Here is a 20,378-nt window from a genome sequence, read left to right as displayed (position 1 = left end):
TTCAGTATGAGCCAGAGGAAGGGTGGATGGAAGGGGTCTGTCACAAAACTTAGTGAGCTGCCTACTGGACAACATTTTGTTTACTTCATTACGGCATGCTTTGTTTAAAAACATATGTATAGTCAGATATATTTATTTATATAACTGCTTTATTTTAATATATATATTTTTTTTAATATTTGTATTTTTACTATTATAGTAGCCTAGGTAATTATAATACTGGAGAAGCTTTTAAAAAGATGTACAACACGAAAACAGAAGAATTACTCAAGCATGATTGATCTAAAGAGTGGTGATTTCAAACTAATAATAAACAGTTTAAGACACCGTATAAGACTATATGAGATTAATTAAAACTATTTTTACAATTAAAATTTGCTGCACCAATTGCACCCCCCCTCATTTTATTCATAAATATATAAATAAAATATAAAACAATATAATATAAATAATATAATATGTAATGAATAACTGATTTTTTTTTATTTCATTATTATTATTATTATTATTATTATTATTATTATTATTATTATTATTATTTAACCATTACACCTCGGGTGTGCATTATTTTCTAAAAATTCAGTGGACCAGATCAATTATTCCGTGTATACTACGGTTACCACACCTCACATATTGTTCAGATGTTGTATTAAAAGACATTTGTCAGGTTTTGTCCTTAAGGCCGGAGCCCTGCACACATACAGTTTAATATTAAGACAAGTATGATGCCATATAAGACATATAAGACATTATACAATGTATAAAAATAAATATATTCATATTTTACCATATAAATGCTATACATTATTATTATATGAACTGTTTATTAAGGTGACAGTGTGTAAAATAATACAATATAATATAAATAATATTTATATATGTAACACAATATAAATAATATAGAAGTAATAAAATAGTTTACGGTTTAATAGTAAGACAATTATGACACAATTAAGACCATATGACATAAATATAGACTAATAACATATTTTACAATATCCATTAAAATATATTCATCATTATTATGATAAAATAACAACAGTACAGAATAATATAATATAATTATTTTGTGACTTTTGATTCTTTGGTAAATCCGTATCACGTGACCAGTGATGCTTCTGCAAGGATGTAAAGTTAGCTGTCAGCTGGACGAATTTAACAGATATGACTTAAGGTGTTTACACCAATTTCAAGTACGTACGGTCTTTAATTTCACTTATATGTAACGTTATTCAGTGCAGCCGTATTTCCGTCATCATTCCACGCATTTCCAAATCCCCCGATGCAAATGGCATAAACTGGTATTGAAGGCTTTGTTTTGATAGCTTAGGTTGCTAACAAAATGGAGGCGCGCGCTTCTTGAATGTGAGCGCGCAGCAATTGTGTTTGAATGAACGTTTGTTTTATATAACACCCATAACTCTCCGAGGCTCTTTTGCCATTGTATTAGTCTGGGAAATCACGTTTGATGCCCAAAAACAAATGTCTATAGGCATCTCACTAGGGTTGTTGTTTTCAGTAAGTGTTTCTGGGTTTGGGCAGGATGTCTGAACATGGAGATGCAGATGGGGATGCAGAAGCGAGCTCCTCTAACACCCTCAGACCATCATATGCTCTGGGTCGAGGACTGCCAGGCCGAATATCACTGAATCCCCCTCCACCGGGCAGACTGACTTCTCTGCGCACCAGAGATCTGACTCTGGGTGGCTATAAAAAGGTTTCACCTTCTAATGTCAACGGTTCAGTATCAGATGCTGCTCTAAACTTTGTTTAAAACACAAAAGTATTAGATGCAGTCAGTGTTATTTTCACAATACACACTGTTTAAAAGCAGCTTTATAGAAAATATTATATATTTTACTGTAATGTTTTCAGTGTAACATTTTAAATACTTATCCAGAGCTGTCCGATATAGATAATTTAGCATAATATAATTATTTTTTTTTTTTTTCCTCTACAGAAAACCTTTGTACCAAATGTTCACTCTGTTCGCAAAACTAAAGATGGGTAACTATTTTAAAACTCGTAATAAACTGTATTTGTCATACTTGCCATGTTCACATTCCATTAACATTTTTAATTAAAGTTACAAACACATAGTTGCATCAGAGTTTTAAATCAGTTAATTGAAACTTGATAATTAATTCAAACCCTTTTTTCCCTCCTAAAGTTTAAATACCAGAGACTCATTTTCACTTCATCTTCAGCTTTTATCTGAAAACAAAACAAAACAAAAAATCACTATGCGGCTTTACCATATAAATCACTTGTTTTCTGGAGGTTACAGGAGGAGCCTCGCATTGCACCAAAGAAAAAGAGAAGAGAGAGGGAAGACAGACAGAGAGAGAGACGGCGGCGAGAAAAGCCTCTGACCATTCAGTCTCACTCCATCTTTGAGCAGGGTCCAGCAGACACCTACAGGAAGCTAGGTAAAACACTTAGTTATTGACTTTTAGTTAACCCTCTGTTAAATTGTCAAGGGGTGGGAGATATGATTGAAGTTTTAACCCTGTCCTTCATATGCATCATTTACCTTGGTGGTGATATGCATCCCAATGTAGTAATTAGGCTTGTCACTACATCAAATCGTTATAAATCCTCAATATCACCACATAACAAATTGATAACTCCAACCTATAACTACTGTAAGCATATTAAAGGGATACTCCACCCCAAAATTAAAATTTTGTCATTAATCACTTACCCCCATGTCGTTCCAAACCCATAAAAGCACAAAACACAATTTAAGATATTTTGGATGAAAACCGGGAGGCCTGTGACTGTCCCATAGACTGCCAAGTAAATAACAGTGTCAAGGTCCATAAAAGGTATGAAAGTCATCGTCAGAATACTCCATCTGCCATCAGATGTGCAATCTGGATTATATGAAGTGACGGGAACACTTTTTGTAAGTAAAAAAAAAAAAAAGACTTTATTCAGTAATTCATTTGTCAGCGGTCTCCTCTGTGTCTCTCCATTTCACCGTATGCTCTTCTGTATCATCTGCTCCACAAGGATGCGCTGTTTCTACGTGTATTTCGCTATGATTTGAAATAAAACAGCACATCCTTGTGGACCTTGACACTGTTATTTACTTGGCAGTTTTTATCTTAAATTGTGTTTTGAGGACAAACAAAGCTTTTACGTTTTGGAACGACATGGGGGTAAGTGATTAATGACTAAATTTTCATTTTGGGGTGAATTATCCCTTTAAGTTTAACCTACCTACGTACATAAAGTACACTCTCGTAAAGCAGCAATATTGAACTATATAGCAAATCGCAACTGCTTGGCTGTTTATATTGTCACAAAATGTAAACTTTTTTTTTTTTTATCGCACAACTCTATATTTAGTTCGATATATAAGTATATCCAACTTTATTTGCAAACAGTATACTCACATAACACAATATATAAATTATAGCAAATCTCAGCTGCTTCATGTTTATATTAAATGTAAACAACATTATTGCTAATCAGTCTGATCTGCAAAATGTAACTTTAAGGCATGAAGATATGTGCATTGTGAAAAGTGCTATAGAAATAAATAAATAAATTGGCACTTACTGCTAACTCGTGGCAGTACAATGAATATTAAATATCAATGAAAATTTCATTGTCACTTTTGTGTGCCTGTTTTTGATCTTGCAGGTAACTGGAGCGGCTCTGCCCTGAGTGACTGTGATCCTGCACTTGTCACAAAATGCATTAAAAAGGAAAAGAAAAAAACTGAGGATGATGATGATGAAATTTTGCAAAAACTCCAACGAGATGATGTAAGCCCCAATGAGCCTTTATCATTTGACATATTTCATGGAGTCTTGAAAGTTAATCGGTAGCATTTTTAATATTTTTCCTGCAGTTTTTGGATGATCCTGGATTAAAAAATGATCCCAAGCAAAGACCAATCAGACTTCCATTCTATCAATCATGCAGCTTTTTGTCAACAGATGCAGCTAGTTCATGTAAGTTACAGTTTATGCTTACAATGATGTTATGTGGCTTGTTTTGATGCTAGTTTTTGTTCGGTTTACAGTAAAAAAAGAACTAAATCCAAGATATTTTTGCAGTTAGAGAAGAGACAGTGTCTGATAAAGCACTGAAATCAGTCAGAGCTGAGCAGACATACTCTGTGCCGGTGAGGGGCACGCTTGCATGCACGCAGCAGCCAACGGTTGGGGAACTGTTTCATCAGCTGAGTGTTTCAGATAAGGAAGAACTACTGTTTATTCAACTTCCTGATACCATACCTGGTCAACCTAAAACCTCGAGCCCAGAGAAAACCAGAAAGGATGGCAAGCCCGAAGACAAGCGCTCATCGCAAAAGAAAGCTCTTGTAAGATTTCATACTGTGCCTTAATAAGGGGCAATAATATCATATATTCACTGTATTGTGATAATTGTTTTTTTTTTTTTTTTTGGCTGTTTTTTATGAAAGCATTTTTATTAATGTATGTTCGCACAAGAATTTTGTGGTATGATTTCAAAGCACTCTTGTTTCAAAAGATCAAGGAGTTCATTTCCTCATGAAAATGAACATTTGAAGGCAAACCACATTCACTTATAAACATTTAATATCATCTTCAGTGTCCACATAAGGATTTTAATGCTGTTTTTATATCATTCTTCAGGATCAGCCTGATAAAGCCGCTGTACCTATGCTGTCTGACTTCTCAGAGGGCCTGATTGGAAAACTGCAAATTAGAAAGTCTGGAAAAGTCCAACTGGTCATGGGAAATGTTACATTAGATGTCTCCAAGGGAGCGGCCTTCTCTTTCCTACAGGTGAGTAACAGATGCAATGTAGCACAAATAAAACAAAAAAAACAAAACTGTATCAGTTGTCAAAACACATCAGAATAAAGTTGTTGGACATAACGACCAAAACATCTGTATGACCAGTTTATATTAATAAAAATATATATATTGGAAACATATTGCAAGAATATGTAAACTGTTATTTTTTTTGTTTTCAAATTTCATCTAGTTTCAGCATGTTTATAACATACGTTATTTGTTTACTATTCTTATTTTTTTTATTTTTTTATTTAATTTTATATATATATGTGTGTGTATAAAAGCGTCTGCTAAATGACTAAATGTAAATGTAAATGTAATATATGTGTATATATATATGTATATATGTATGTGTATATATATATAGTGAAATTGTGACAGCTGGGCCTGCCAATCTCCAAAATGTACCATTAAAGTATCATTAATCCTAAAATTTGTCAAACAACTATATAACACAGAAGTAATATGGACCACTTTTACAATAAATTTAGTTGATTTTGAAGCCATTGATCAGTGCAATTATAAAATGTCTTTTATGTTTCATGGAAGAAAGTAGGGTTTGGGCATTATGGTAGCATTCAGGTGTTTATATTTTTGCACAGCTAATGTTGAAGTCGACTGGATCTGTTTAATTCATTAAATCAATTGTTCACCCAAAAATTACAATTGGTTGACAATTTTCTGACCCTCGGGCCATCCAAGATGTTGATGAGTTTGTTTCTTCATCAGAAAAGATTTGGAGAAATTGAAAGCTTTACATCACTTGCTCACCAATGTATCCTCTGCAGTGAATGGGTGCCGTCAGAATGAGAGTCCAAACAGCTGATAAAAGCATCACAATAATCCACATGACTCGAGTCCATCAACTAACATCTTGTGAAGTTAAAAACTGTGTTTGTAATAAATCCATCAAGACGTTTTTATCTTCAAACCGTTATTATGGATTATAAAATGAAAAAAGTGACGTGACATACAGCCAAGTATGGTGACCCATACTCAGAATTCGTGCTCTGCATTTAACCCATCCAATGTGCACACACACAGCAGTGAACACACACACACCATGAACATACACCTGGAGCAGTGGGCAGACATTTATTCTGCGGCGCCCGGGGAGCAGTTGGGGGTTCGGTGTCTTGCTCAAGGGCACCTCAGTCGTGGTATTGCCGGCCCGAGACTCAAACCCACAACCTTAGGGTTAGGAGTCAAACTCTCTAACCACTAGGCCACGACTTCCCCAAGACTGGGATTTAAAGTTAAAACACCTTAATGATGGATTTGTTTCTTACAAACACAGCTTTTTACTTTACAAGGTGTTAATTGGTGGACTGAAGCAATGTGGATTATTATTAATTATTAGTATATATATATATATGATCATTTTTGGGTGAACTGTCCTTCTAATGGACTGAAGATCTCTTATATGAAGTATGTTTCATGGGATATGATTGTTTTTGTGTCTGCAGCAACTTGTGTGTGTGCGGCTGTCAGAGGGCCTGACCGGGGACATGACTGTGCTCGGAAACATCACACACAAGCTGGTGTGTTCACCTGATTTTGAGACTTTACTGCAAGAAGCCAAACTGCCATCTGATGCCAGCTCGGCTTCCAAGTCCTGATTTTATCCCTCAAGAATATTTAATGTTATAATGTAAATATCTGTTAAATGTAACATTTTTAAATGTGAAGTTTCATGTCCTGAGTTGACACTTGCATTATAAGATAATATTCAATGTTAATCTGAGGCCACTTGATTTGTATTTAAAGGGATGGTTCCTCTAAAATCAAAATTGTAATTTATTCACCTTTTATGCTATAAAAGTGAAATTTTGAAAAATCTTAAAAATGGTTTCCCCCCATATAATGTAATTAAATGTACATTTGCACATTTAGTGATTGAGGCATCGCATGGAAAATACCTGACTTTGTTTTACACAAAATAATTAGGGGAACTATAACTTTAATCTTAGCACACTTATGAATTTTTTAATGAAGCTGCATAGCATTCTTTTGTAAATACCTCCTGTTGCTTTTATAAAAAATGTTAATGTTTATTTTTTAAGTAAAGACATTATACAAAACATGGTGTCCTCTTTTAAAGCATGATATACAAACTCATTCTAAGAAGCAAATGAAAGCTGATGTCAGTCTTAGTTTTATAGCCAGTCGAGAAATTCTACTTGCCTTCAAGAATTCTTCATCCTTGAGTAGCTTAAAAGAAATATAGCTCAGGACCTAACAATTGTTTACATGATACGAGTAAATGAAAAAAAAAAAAAAAAGATTTACTGAAAAATGAGACTTCATAAAGGACTCAGTTTTCACAGTTTTAAAACCTTCATGCTTTGAACACTATATAAATGCAGCTTTACTAACAGAAAGCACTGGCTTTTTATTGAGGACGGAACTGGCCTTTGTACAGCACACTCTGTCTAACAGAGTCATACACATCATCTCACTTCTTGGCGCTCTTCACAGTCTTTTTCACTGCCGTTTCAGTCTTCTTTTTTGGCGCTTTTGCCTTTAGCACTGTTACTTTGGATTTCTTTCTGTCTTTAGTGGGTTTGGCTTTGATGGCTCTCCTCTCTTTTCTCCGAACAAGGTCTTCCCTTCCAATCTCTATCATGTGTTCCTCCCACGATTTAATTTCATTCTTGTAACGTACTTTGTCATCCTCTGCCAGCTGAATGTACATCTGAAAATAAAGCAGTGAAGTCAGATAAAGGACCTCTTTTAAAACAAAGTAAGCTTTCAGTTTTTCTAAAATGCCTAATTATAGTAAAAATTCTAAGGCAGCATCACATGTATCCTACACAGAAGGAAATCTCAGAAAACATTTCAGCAATTTCTATTTTAAGTTAAAAATGCAATTTGTTCCTGTGATGGTAAAGCTGAATTTTCATCATCGTTACTCTGGTCTTCAGTGTCACATGATCCTTTGGAAACTTGGGAAAATTTCCTCACAGTGGAACCCTTGATTGTAAGTGCTATTTATATGATTCACAGAGATACTGCTCATGTAGTGTTTTTAAATTAGCTAGTTTATGAGGTGCCTTAGAAGACAGCAGGCAGCTCACTGGATGATGGAACAGAGCCATAGTTTGAGCTACTGATGCTCAGGGCAAAACTCACTTGTTTCTGTGTTGCACTGAAACGCTCCCAGTCGTCTCTCAGCGACTTCATCTTTGTCTGGAAGGAAAAAAAGACATTCAACACACTTGTTGCAACCAATAGACATGGTATGAAATACCTAAAATGCATATTATGAAGATATTTTTTGGTTTTAATGGTCTGTAATATCTTTGGTTAAACTGAGAGCTTCAAATATATTTATACACCAGATCCAGAAATAAATAATTGAAATTATTTATACAAAATACACTACAGTTCAAAGTTTTAGGGTCAGTAAGGATCAGTTTTAGGAGTTTTTTTCTTTGCAATAATTTTTATTCTTGTAATATTTTATTTGATGAGGATAAGAGACTTATTTTTTCTTTTAAACCATATTAGAGCTATATTTTAGATGTAGAATTTTTTGCATACTGTATAAACTGTATATACAGTATGTAAGTCCATTTTCACCTGCATATTAGTTCCTTTTGCTTCCTCAAAGTGCTCCGACATGAAGATGTTGAAGGCGCTCCTGGGGCGTTTGGGCTTGCCAAGACTGTTCAACTCCTGCAATTAAAGTACAACATTCCTTTACTACAAAGGTAATCAAAATACTTAATTTCTAAAGAACTCAGAAATGAAGATTTGCAAAACAAACCAAGGATAAATATAGTGTAAAAGGGAATAAAATAATATTTTTTCAGTGTAAATATTATTTTTGGGTATACAGTAGTTACATGATGAAAGGCAAAACTCACCTTCTTTCTCCTAATTGCTTTTCGTTTGGCCACTTTTTGTCGTTTTTCAATCGCAAGAGCAGCAGTCTGTGCAGGAGACAGCTGGGCTTTGTATTTCTCCACCGCAAGCTTATATTGCTCCTTGGATGCCAAAGATGCATCCTGAAATGGCTGCACAATGAGATATAGTTCAAATTAGAGGCTGACTTAGAATTCCTTTAATGGTATAATATGATACATTATTGCTATTGAGTGTTATATCTAAGAATAAATAGCATATATATATATAGAGAGAGAGAGAGAGAGAGAGAGAGCGAGCGTGTTTACAGTATTAATTGTGACAGATTTTTTCCTTAAGAAAAATGAACACTTTCTATACCTGATTTATAACCAAATTTAATTGAATATATCCATGAAATATATACAACACTAGGTAAAAATGCCCCATAAATCAATTCCATTCTGTTAAATACTGGCTCTTAACTTTAAATATTTCACATTTTGTTATTTTGTTGCCTTATGTTAAACTACTTTAAAATTCTTTTTCACATCAGTCTACACTCCATACAACAACAAAAAAGATTTGTGAATTATTTGAAAATAATTTGCAAAAAATTACATTGCATAAGTATTCATACCCTTTTCTGGAACACTTTCTGGGAAATTTAGCTCAGGGTCAATCCAATGTCACTTGTAGATATTACTACACTTCAAGTGGAGTTAATCTGTGGCAAATTCAATCCAATGGCTATGATTTGGAAAGTCACACACCCCTTAATAAAAGGTCTAACAGCTATAAATAAAATAAAAATAAATAAAAAAAACCCCATCAGAGTAAAAACCAAGCCTTGTGGTTAAAAGAACTGTCTGTAGAGCTCAGAGACAGGATTTGTCAAGACAGATCTGGGAAAGAAAAAAATTGCTGCTGCATTGAAGATTCACAGAAGCATGTAGCCTCCATTATCCTTAATGAGAGAAGTTTGGAACAACCAAGACTCTTCCTAGAGCTGGCCGAACTGAGCAATTAATGGAGAAGGGCCTTGGTTAGACTGGTGACCAAGAAGCTGATGCTCCATGATCATATACAGAGATGGGTGAAAGTTACAGAAGGACAAACAGCACTGCAACACTCCACCGATCTGGGTTTTATGGCAGTGTGGCGACACAAGACACATGAAAACCAGCTTTGAATTTGCAAAAAAACACCTAAAGGGCTCTCAGACTGTGAAAAACAAGATTCTCTGGTCTGATGAACCTCAGTTCCAAGCACAGAGAAAACCAGGCACTGCTCATCAGCTACACAGTACCTGTAAGCTGTACCCCAGTAAACTGAGGGAGTGTTTTTCGGTGGCAGGGACTGAGGGACTCGTCAGAGTAAAAGGAAAGCTCAATGCACCAAAATACAGAGATAGCCTTAGTCTAGAGCATTCAGAACCACGGACTGGGCAGAAGGTTCCCCTCCCAACAGGACAATGACCCCAAGCACACAGCAAGAGCGGCTTAAGGACAACTCTGTGAATGCCTTTGAGTGGCCCAGCCAGAGCCTGGGCTTGAACCCAATCAAACATTTCTGGAGAAACCTGAAAGTGTCTGCTGGCCCCCCACCTAGAGGTGAGCGATATGACGATTTTTGATCGTGGACGATAAAAATGTCTCCACGATCTGCTTTTGAAGAAATATCGTAGTATCGTGCTACAGCACACATTCTATCAGCTGCAGTTCTGGCGCCTCCCTCATATACTGTACAACGCCACATGCATTCACAGCAGTGTTAACTCAGCGGTATAGTTACTCTCACAGGAGTCACTCTCTCATTATTTTCATGTGCTTTTAAATGTTTCATTCGCGCGCTGGTCTGACCTGTGCTTTTTCTGAGCGCCGCATACAGCCGAAGCGTGCGCGCTAAAGCCTGTCACACAGCGCCTGATTATTGAACTAAGTTATCTTTTGCTCTAATACTGTCAAAACACACAAGGTTTACATGTAGCATAGTTGGTTATGTCTAAAATGAAAGTAAACCGTTGAGAGAAAAACGTATACGTGCCTGTACATTAGATGCGTGCAGGTCTTAAAGAGACAGTGGGCCTATTAAACATGCAGTCGACTGTCATTAGGGATAGTTCACCCTAAAATTTCATTTCTGTCATTATTAACTCACTGTCACGTTGTCCCAAACCTGTATTAATTTCTTTCTTGTGCTGAACACAAAAGAAGATATTTTGAAGAATGTGGGTAACCAAAAAGTTGCTGGTCCACACTGAATTTGTGAAATATTATGGAAGTCACTGTGGACCAGCAACTGTTTGGTTTTCCACATTCCTCAGAACAGTGTATATGTTCAGCAGAAGAAAGAAACTCATTCAGGTTTAAAACAACTTTTGAGTGAGTAAATGGTGGTATAAAAATAAAACACTATGACAGAATTGACAGACAGCTGACAGAATTTTTATTTTTGGGTGAACTATTCCTTTAACGTCAATAAAACAACAAACCACAAAGAGAAAAATCACTCACTGCTCTTGACTGAAGAAATTGAATACAGTTGCTTCAGGAATCAGTTTATATAGCGTTTTATTTTTATATTTGTTCATTCAATTTCTGGAATGCTCCTGCTAAATACACCTATTGTACCTGAAAATAAAGTACTGTTTGTTTTATTTGTATATTATGTGTAGTTATAATGTGTATCTTTGTCATACACTTTTGTCTTTGTTATTAAAAAAATAAGAACAAAGAGTTTTATCTTCACCCTCTTTGGCTTAAATATCTGCCATTCTTTCTTTATTTTTTTATTTTTTTTTGTTACCTTTAAAGGCTTTGTCTTTATAATAGGGAAATTAGTTTGGCTGTAATGCTCAGACAACTTGCAAAATAGTAAAACCAACATTACAAAGAATTGTGATAAAATCGTGAAATTTCTAAAAAAAAAAAAGAAAAAAAAAAAAAAAAGAAATTGTGCAAAGTTTGTTGCACCATACCCCAAAAAGACTTGAGGCTGTAAAGGTGCTTCAGCTAATTACTGAGTCAATACTTATGCAATGTACTTATTTCAGTTATCATTTAATGTTATAAAGGGAAATCATATCTATCTACACACACACACATATATGTACATATATGTATGTATGTATGTATGTATATGTATATATATATATATATATATATATATATATATATATATATATATATATATAAATATATATATACACACACATACACACACACAAAATACAGTAATTGAGATGTACACATTTAATTTAAGCTGAAAATTGCACAATATTTACACAAAATACACTAAAACAAGTGAACACACATACATATATATGAAGCAAAAATGTACCTGCTTCTGTTCAGGAGTCAGCATTTTCCACTGCTGTGCTAACTTTCGGACAATATCCACATTTTTGACTCCTGAACAAAACAGATGGCTCATTATCTTATTTCAAAACAAAACAGAAATGCAAGGTAGCCTTGCGACTCAAGTGGATACAGTAGTAACCCAGAAATATTCCAAAATACCTGGATTTTGTCTGCTGATGGTGGGATGCATCTCTTTCACATATGTAATGTATGCTGTCAGGGGTCTCTTAGGTGGGCCCCCGGTTGTGGTGCTAAAACTCTTTAACACTGGAGCTACACATGAACACCTACAATTGCAAAGTACTGTCACTGTACAAAAACTGTCACTGATGTTATATTATTATTATTATTATGTAAAAACAGCACAAAACGCTTCTTACACCTTACAAAAAGTTACATTATAGCTATTGAGCTTGAGCATCTTACATTAATATGTATGGCTGTTCAAATGTGAAAATATGAATGCATAGCGGTCTATATTGTAACTGCATTTAAATACAATCCGTTATATATGATATATTAACTAATAAACAAGTCATGCATCAATAACCTTAACTTGAAGCATGCTCACCTCACAACAGATGCACTCGAGAACAGACCGAAAGACTTCACCAGAAGATTAGCACCGACTGACATCAAGCTGAACGGAGCCATCATACACGTGCTGTGATCAGCCCAATAATATGAATCAAATATTTAATATACACGGATACGCACAGGCTGTCTGGAAATGAATGTTATGGTTGTGAATTACAGTTCTGCCTCCACTAGTAAAGGCGCCATTCCATCTGCCATCTGAGCGAAATGCATTATGGGAGAATTATTCGTTTAAAAGTTCAAAGAAGTACTTGCACTAAATGAACATTTGGGAAATAGCTAGATTTACTAGATTATTTATGTTCGTTTATTGATGTACGTAAAGGTTTTAACCCTTTAAAGCCTGACATCTAAAATAAAAGTTAGGGGGAAAGACCCAAAATAAGTCAAAATATGCTGCTGCTGTTATTTATATGGCCAAAAAGTAAGAAATTCTGATATATCAATGATTTATTTTTTATTTTTTATAACAGACTACAAAAAAATGCATTGAAATATCAGCTGCATGCTATATGTAGTTTTAATAGAATTTAATAGTTTATAATGCAATGATGATTGAGAGATGTACAGACAAACATTCATCGAAAGCCGGATATTTGATATTTAAATTATATGATTTTTCTTAATAAAAAGAAGATAAACAATCAAGTAAATCTAAGTTGCTTCAGTCCACAGATAAAGCTAAAATATCATTAACAAAATAAAAGTTATTCTTATGTTAATACTTACCAGTATTAAAGATTTCACTTTAGAAAAAAAATAGTTTAAACCAATGAGGATCGCAGTGGATGTCATCGCTAAGTTTGTACAGTGCTAAAGACTTTTCATTTCATTTTTTTTTTATTATTGTTTCACTGTATCTTTAATGTACGTAATTTAGGTATTTTGGGAATATTGTATAATGTTCGTGCAAATAAGGCTCTGAATTTTCAGCGGTTTTCTTTGAGCTTCTCTGGGGGTGCAATAAAAAACGAGGACTTTTATTTTATTTTCTCCAGCTCCGCACCGGAAGTGGGAGCTTGCTGAGCTACAGCTGTCTCTCTTTCTCGCCGCTCACATTTGTTTTTTTACTCAGGGAAACCCAGTATTGCTGAGCTGATTCGTAGCAATAATATCGGACAGATAAAATAATCGCGTAAATCTGGGGCGGTACACACAGTAAAGCAGCATGGCATTAAAGAGAATACAGAAGGTAAGACCTTGGTGCGTAAATGACCAACATTAGCCAAGTTTTTGTTAACCTGCTAGCGCTGTTTATATCGATTATGGCCGATAAAACATAGCGTTTGTGTATCAAACTAATAAAATATAATTTATTTTTGTTTTGCGTTGGTAGCCTGTATCAAGTCAAACTGTTTCAGAATAATCTACATCTAAAATGTCGACGGAATGTACCATATAACGTAACAGCTAGCTAGCTAGCAGTGTTTCTTCTCTTAATCATGACGATTTTACACTGTTGACTCTGCTTGAGGTAATACAAAAAAATATATAGATTTTCTTCTATTGTCAATTAAGTTGGAAAACCAAAACATAGTACGACACGTCAAGGTTGTCAGTCATCCATCGTATTGTGTGTGCTAGCAACGATACAACTCTGCACCTAAAAAACAAACAAATAATGTATAAAGTAGTAATTTGTTTACATCTCCACCTATAGTTTATTAACGTACATTCCTCACCAAGAAAACGAACTGAGAAGATGTATCATTTTAATGATAAACCTGTAATGTGGTCTGTTCCTCCGTGTTCGAGAAGGCCCAGAACTGAACAAAGACCGCAGACTGCTCCAGCCGAACGAGGCCGATCTTTGTGTGGATTCATCCACTTTCACGAGCCACTTTTGTGTGCTTTGTTAAACCTCACAGCTGATGGGACATTTCGAGGGACTTAGGCTACAATTGATCTGGTGTAGTTTATCTGTGTATGGTCGGTAGGCGCTATTGTGTTTGTCGTGTTGTGTGTTTGACACAAAGCAGCACAACCTGATTCTCTGAAGTTCCAGCATGACGCCATCACTTTGTCATTTTGACAGTTTCTGTTTCGCAACACGGTGATGTGTATCGCACTCCGGCAGTGTTGTTAAACACCCTTTAAGGTCCCAAAGTCCTTGCCAGAGGGCACACAATCAGATTATCTACGTCTATTAAAATGGGGTTATGTTCAGAGTAATAACTATGTATAATTAATAATTAATATTTATCTTATTATTGCATATTATTTGTATTAAAATCTTATATAGGAATCGGTAAAGATTAAAATGACAATTAATTATTTTCGGGGCGGAACTATGATCATTAAACAGTCTTCTAATATATGATCTAATATTTAATTCCTATATATGAATAAACAAAGTAAACCTAAGATGCATCAGTCCAGTAAGAATATAACAAGCTATTATTGTTTACTACATTGAAATCATTATAAATTTCACAACCAAAAAAAAAAAAAAAAAAAACATGTAAGATTGGCTTTTTTATAATTGTACTAAAAAGTATTTTTCTTGTTTAGAAAGTATAAACTGTCAGTCAGACAACAGAAGGCATGAAGTAGATTTTTCAACAAAAAGTTGATTTAGATGCCTTAGAAATTCACATATCAAATGTGATAATGTATGCTTTATGACTAAATTATATACTTTGTTCAAAGCAATTTTAATGGCGACAAATTAAATTTTTTTAAACCCAATTTGGATGCCACAAAACGTATCTAAAGCCTAACTTAATTATAATTGCCATTTTATTGCACAACAAAATACCAAGCCAGGTGGCTTTTATTTTAATGAGCTAAGACACGTTTGTGAACTGAGGAGAACTGACTTCAGGCATCCTCTAAAAACCATCTTGGCACAGGAAGTCTTTTAAAAGCTTTTTCGAAATAGCCTTGAGAATTGAAGTTAGCTAAAAACCTAAATTAGAAAAGGTTTTCCACATACGCCACTTGACATTAGAATGGCTGTATAAATATATAGAGAAACGCAAATGCAGAGTAATAATGTATTGTATTTAATTTCATCCTAATTTCTTCTTCTGTTTCAGGAGCTTCAAGACTTGCAGAGGGACCCTCCCGCTCAGTGCTCTGCTGGACCAGTTGGTGATGACTGTAAGTTCACTGTCAGTCTTTTTAGTTGAGTTGTTTTACATAACATCTGACACATCGGGCAAATTTTAATACGCCTTTTTTTATTTTTAGTGTTTCACTGGCAGGCTACAATAATGGGACCTGTAAGTACTCACCTCATTAGCAGTTTGCTTTGCTTAATAATACATGCACAATGTGATGTTTTAAAGTCAATTTTAGGAATAATTTGGGGAAAATAGGGCACAGTTGTCAAACTTTGAACATATTAAAATGAGTATATAATTTTTTCTTACATCTATTTTAAGATATTTTTCTATCTTGTCTTCAGATGTGACTTCACTTATGCACTTAATATTTGTTACTAAGCAACAGCATCTTTTGTTAAAAGCCTATCTTAGATGTATGTAACTTTTTCACACACCTACACAGTTTGTCTAATTTCTAGTGTCATCTCCTTTGATTTGTAGAGTGACAGTCCATACCAGGGAGGGGTCTTCTTTCTCACAATTCACTTTCCAACAGACTATCCCTTCAAGCCTCCAAAGGTAGACACGCTACACTCCACCTCCGTGTACTTGCCATGTTTTCTCAATATGCTATTTTTAACACCCATCTCGATTTAACAGGTAGCGTTTACAACAAAGATCTACCATCCCAACATTAACAGTAATGGAAGTATTTGCCTGGACATCCTGAGGTCGCAGTGGTCTCCAGCTCTAACAGTTTCAAAAGGTACGTGTATTTTGAATCTTTCTTGTTTATTAGTTGAACTACAGAATTAGTAATTTCCAGTTTGCCCATGTTTTCATGATTGGGATTGTTGTTTTGATCTCTTTTCAGTTCTTTTGTCCATATGTTCTTTGCTTTGTGATCCGAATCCTGATGACCCTTTAGTCCCAGACATAGCACATATCTACAAATCAGACAAAGAAAAGTAAGTATTATATTATGTTTTTACTATATATATATATATATATATATATATATATATATATATATATATATATATATATATATATATATATATATATATATAAATCCTAATTAATTTTATTCCCCTCATGTTGTTCCAAACCCATATGATTTTCTTGAACAGAGCACAAATCAAGACAATTTGAATAGTGCTGGTTGCTCTTCCGCATTCAATTACAGTCAAGGAAAACAAGCATCAAAGGGACACAAAAGCACCATAAAACTACGTAAAGTGCTCAAGTCAAGTGTTGCATATTTGTGTGCTATATTTCAAGTCTCCTGAAGTCATACATTAGCTTTGTGTGTAAAAGACCAAAATTTAAGCAGTTATTCGCTGATGATATTCTCCTCCAGTGTGTTCGGATCATTGGGTGCTTCCTATTAAATTGCGCATCCTTGTTTCGTTTCCATGCATCCAAGCTCCTGCCAAGTAGGATGTGAAGAAAGGAAAGTACTTAGTATTTTGGAATATTCTTGATCACTTAATCATCACTTTAAAGCATTGCCAACTGCGCTCAAGAAATCCCTTGTGCTGTTGAGGTTAGGTTATTAAAGAAATTCAAAATAAATATTTATAAAGCAAGATGCCTGGTTGAAATACACACGTTTAAGCCTAGATGTATGCATTTATATATTATTAATAATATTAATAGTTAATAATAGTTGATCATTAATATTTTTGTATGATTAATCATGTATTATGTATTTGAATTGCATATAGAATTTTAATACACAGTTTTAAGTTAAACTAATAAACCTAATGTGATGCATATTTGTCAGTCATACATAAATTAAATGGGTAAGAATCTGCACTCAAAAAAAATATCATTGCAATGTTCCCTCTGTTTTTTTTTTTTCTTGCTAAGCAAACTTTTCTCTATTTTATATCAGAACTGTACAGCGCACACACAAAAAAAGTGTAACTTTTAACTTTGATGTGCTATTAGAACAGAATAGAAAACAAACTGAATCATTTAAACTGAGATCTGTAAGCTACATTTTTTTTTTTTTTTTTTTTTTTTTAAATGTGAATATGAATTCTTTTGGTTATCTAAAACATCCCATGCAGTAGAATTTGCACACTACTACACCTGTGTGTAACTGTAAATGTCTTAGTTTTGTTACCCTTCTGTGCGCATCATCTGCTATTTCCACCACTTAATCAAGCCACTCTTCTTTAAAACATGATGTTTTATTTCACATGGTAGTACGTTTGCGTTGGCTCTCATACGTTTGCGTTGGGAAGTCGTGGCCTAGTGGTTAGAGAGTTTGACTCCTAATCCTAAGGTTGTGGGTTCGAGTCTCGGGCCGGCAATACCACGACCGAGGTACCCTTGAGCAAGACACCCAGCATAAATGCAGCATACTGCTCCGGGTGTGTGTTCACAGTGTGTGTGTGTGTTCACTGCTGTGAACTTTGGATGGGTTAAATGCAGAGCACGAATTCTGAGTATAGGTCACCATACTTGGCTGTATGTCACGTCACTTCACTTCACTTCTCATGTTGAGCTATTTAATTCGTTTTCTACAGAGACTGATTCGGCACACATCATTCTCTTTCTATGAAACTTGTAAACCGCATTAACCAGTTCTAAATGTATAGCGACACCAACTCTAAAGTGGTTTGCTTGAGCATTGCATTTCTTTTGTAGTAACTAGACTTCAATCAAATGGCTTTCCAAACTCCTTTTTGCATTTGTCCTATGCGCGGCATATTATTTCTTCTGTGTGGTCACGACACAATCATAGGCCCTTTATTTTATTGACTTTTTCTTTTATTTAAATCATAATGCATTCAAAATGCATTGATGCATATTGCTTTTATTCAACATAAATCACAAATTTAAAACAAATGTATTCAGTTGAAAAGAATAAACATGGTTAAAATATAGCTAGCTGTGAAACAACTGATATTCAATTAGTTAAATAGGATTGAAACAAATTTGATTTATTAGTGATAAATATATAAGCTTGATTACAGTCCGGTTCATTACTACTATTACAGAACTCTTACCTGTTTCTTATCTGTTTTATGTATGACTGACAAATATGCATTACTCTAAAACTGTGTAATACAGATGGATGGAAATTTGATGTGCAGTTCAAATACATATACTTTGCCCTGCATATTATTTGAGTGTATGTGAAATGTAAAGATTGTTTAAACTGCAGTTGTAAAACTGATAGTGACTGATGTGAAGGGGTGGAGAATTTATAGTAGCGTCAGGGATTTCATCAAGAAACACTTCTGCATAGAATACAGCTGTGTATTCTCGCTCCGCTGTAAGCTTCCTCACTCCTCGTTCCTTGCCTGCTCCTGTGCAATTAGATAATTAACATATCCTTCAAGATGGCTGACTTAGATCGATTTTCAGGTCACGGGCTGGAAGATGGAAATTGGAAGCACCTATTTGAGAATTAAATAGCATATATTAAGTCAGTGAACTGTAGAACAGGATCAGCCCAAATCATGAATGAATTCAGACCTGTTTTTTGAACTAGATTATTTAATTAATTGCAAAGATCCAATGCAAAGTACAATTATTTTACACCTTGGATGTCGCTGCTACTACACTATGAATGTGTAAATCAGTGAAAGTGCAGATATCAATAATTTTACTGAACAATTGTTCAGATTGTTTTCTCTCTTCCTACAGAAAGCTATCATATGACTTCACAGGACTTTAATTTATTGCACTGACTATAGTATATTTACTTAGATACAGTATTTTCACTTTCATTATATTAACAAGAGTCACCAGGTTACTTTCAGGAATTCACCTTCTGTGTACCATCAAACAGGTTTGGAACATCACGAGTGCGAGTTGCATGGACCATACTTGTTACGTAAGATTGGAATATCTGGGTAGACGAAGTAGATTGTTTATGAACTTAATAATTTTATTTATTTTTTTGTACCAGGTACAACAGACTAGCAAGAGAATGGACCCAGAAGTATGCAATGTGAAGACTTAATGGACATATTTTTTTAAGTCACAAATCACTGTAAATTCTAGCATCTAAAAGTAAGATTAGGTTATATTATTAAACACATCGTACTGATAACATTTACCATCTGAAATGACCAATAATAATAGCTGAAGTAGTGTTTTGGAGGGGACTGTGCGCTGCACAAAATGAAATTTAGCTTTTTATTGGTTTTGTGCATTTTGGTCATTCCCCGCAGTGGTGTTGGGCACTTTGTTTTCCTGTTTCATAAATCCTATTTAAGATTGGCATGATGTTATACAACTACAGTTACCCTACAAGAGGGCAATTAAGAAATTGAAAACAGTTTTATTGTATCTCTCATTCAGTTGATTACATTTTCTTTTAGATATTTTTATTGTATAGTTAAGAGCAACTATACTGGATCTATTTTTTTCCTTTTTTTTCTTTTGCATTAAAATTTGTTTAAAAGCGTGCATCTGTGTTTCTGATATGTTGATTTGCATTTGCTCATATTTGTACACAATAGTGTTTTTATTTAGCTTTGTTGAAATGCTATTTGAGCTGGCTTCAAGTATAAGTTGCCATGAGTTCAACAAGCTTTCAAGGCTTGATTTCCACTGGATCCGATGCAGTGTTGCAATATTCAGTGTGTCTGATTTCAAAACTTAATTTAGCATATTATGTATCCATCTGAAACACAATGTTGCTTCATTCTTCTTTCCTAATCAAAGATTTCAATTCATTCTGTTGCTTTTCTGTGTCTATTAGAACC

At 34.5% G+C, this 20,378-nt stretch overlaps 3 protein-coding genes across 7 annotated transcripts; 2 read left to right on the top strand and 1 right to left on the bottom strand.

Moving 5' to 3' along the window:
* The first annotated feature begins 1,099 nt into the window (after window positions 1-1,099).
* Window positions 1,100-6,877, top strand: zgc:171971 (uncharacterized protein LOC569690 homolog). Of its 4 annotated transcripts, none has more exons than XM_042767221.1 (9): window positions 1,100-1,193; window positions 1,543-1,717; window positions 1,961-2,007; window positions 2,281-2,429; window positions 3,652-3,776; window positions 3,863-3,965; window positions 4,071-4,336; window positions 4,632-4,784; window positions 6,263-6,877. In XM_042767221.1, the coding sequence occupies exons 2-9, from the start codon at window positions 1,544-1,546 to the stop codon at window positions 6,413-6,415; spliced, it is 1,170 nt and encodes a 389-aa protein (XP_042623155.1). In that variant the 5' UTR covers window positions 1,100-1,193; window position 1,543; the 3' UTR covers window positions 6,416-6,877. The 4 variants fall into 4 exon arrangements, with proteins under 4 accessions (XP_042623155.1, XP_042623156.1, XP_042623154.1 ...); XM_042767222.1 differs by having other exon boundaries at window positions 1,160-1,301; XM_042767220.1 differs by lacking the exon at window positions 1,100-1,193 and adding an exon at window positions 1,226-1,365.
* On the bottom strand, window positions 6,823-12,835 carry LOC109076364 (transcription factor A, mitochondrial-like). Its single transcript, XM_042767224.1, has 7 exons — window positions 12,576-12,835; window positions 12,164-12,291; window positions 11,985-12,055; window positions 8,666-8,815; window positions 8,379-8,474; window positions 7,929-7,985; window positions 6,823-7,491 (listed from the first exon to the last, which is right to left on the bottom strand). The coding sequence occupies exons 1-7, from the start codon at window positions 12,659-12,661 to the stop codon at window positions 7,252-7,254; spliced, it is 828 nt and encodes a 275-aa protein (XP_042623158.1). The 5' UTR covers window positions 12,662-12,835; the 3' UTR covers window positions 6,823-7,251.
* A 757-nt stretch (window positions 12,836-13,592) lies between these two features.
* LOC109076363 (ubiquitin-conjugating enzyme E2 D4-like) lies at window positions 13,593-20,079 on the top strand. Of its 2 annotated transcripts, none has more exons than XM_042767225.1 (7): window positions 13,593-13,793; window positions 15,640-15,703; window positions 15,794-15,825; window positions 16,150-16,227; window positions 16,309-16,414; window positions 16,523-16,616; window positions 19,577-20,079. In XM_042767225.1, exons 1-7 carry the CDS (start codon window positions 13,770-13,772, stop codon window positions 19,620-19,622), a joined length of 444 nt encoding a protein of 147 aa, XP_042623159.1. In that variant the 5' UTR covers window positions 13,593-13,769; the 3' UTR covers window positions 19,623-20,079. The 2 variants fall into 2 exon arrangements, with proteins under 2 accessions (XP_042623159.1, XP_042623160.1); XM_042767226.1 differs by having other exon boundaries at window positions 13,595-13,804.
* The last annotated feature ends 299 nt before the right edge of the window (window positions 20,080-20,378 follow it).

This window comes from Cyprinus carpio, chromosome A12 (genome assembly GCF_018340385.1).
Source record: "Cyprinus carpio isolate SPL01 chromosome A12, ASM1834038v1, whole genome shotgun sequence".
Lineage (NCBI taxonomy): Eukaryota > Metazoa > Chordata > Actinopteri > Cypriniformes > Cyprinidae > Cyprinus > Cyprinus carpio.
Note: the sequence above shows the minus strand (reverse complement) of the source record. Positions and strands in the feature narration are given on the sequence as shown.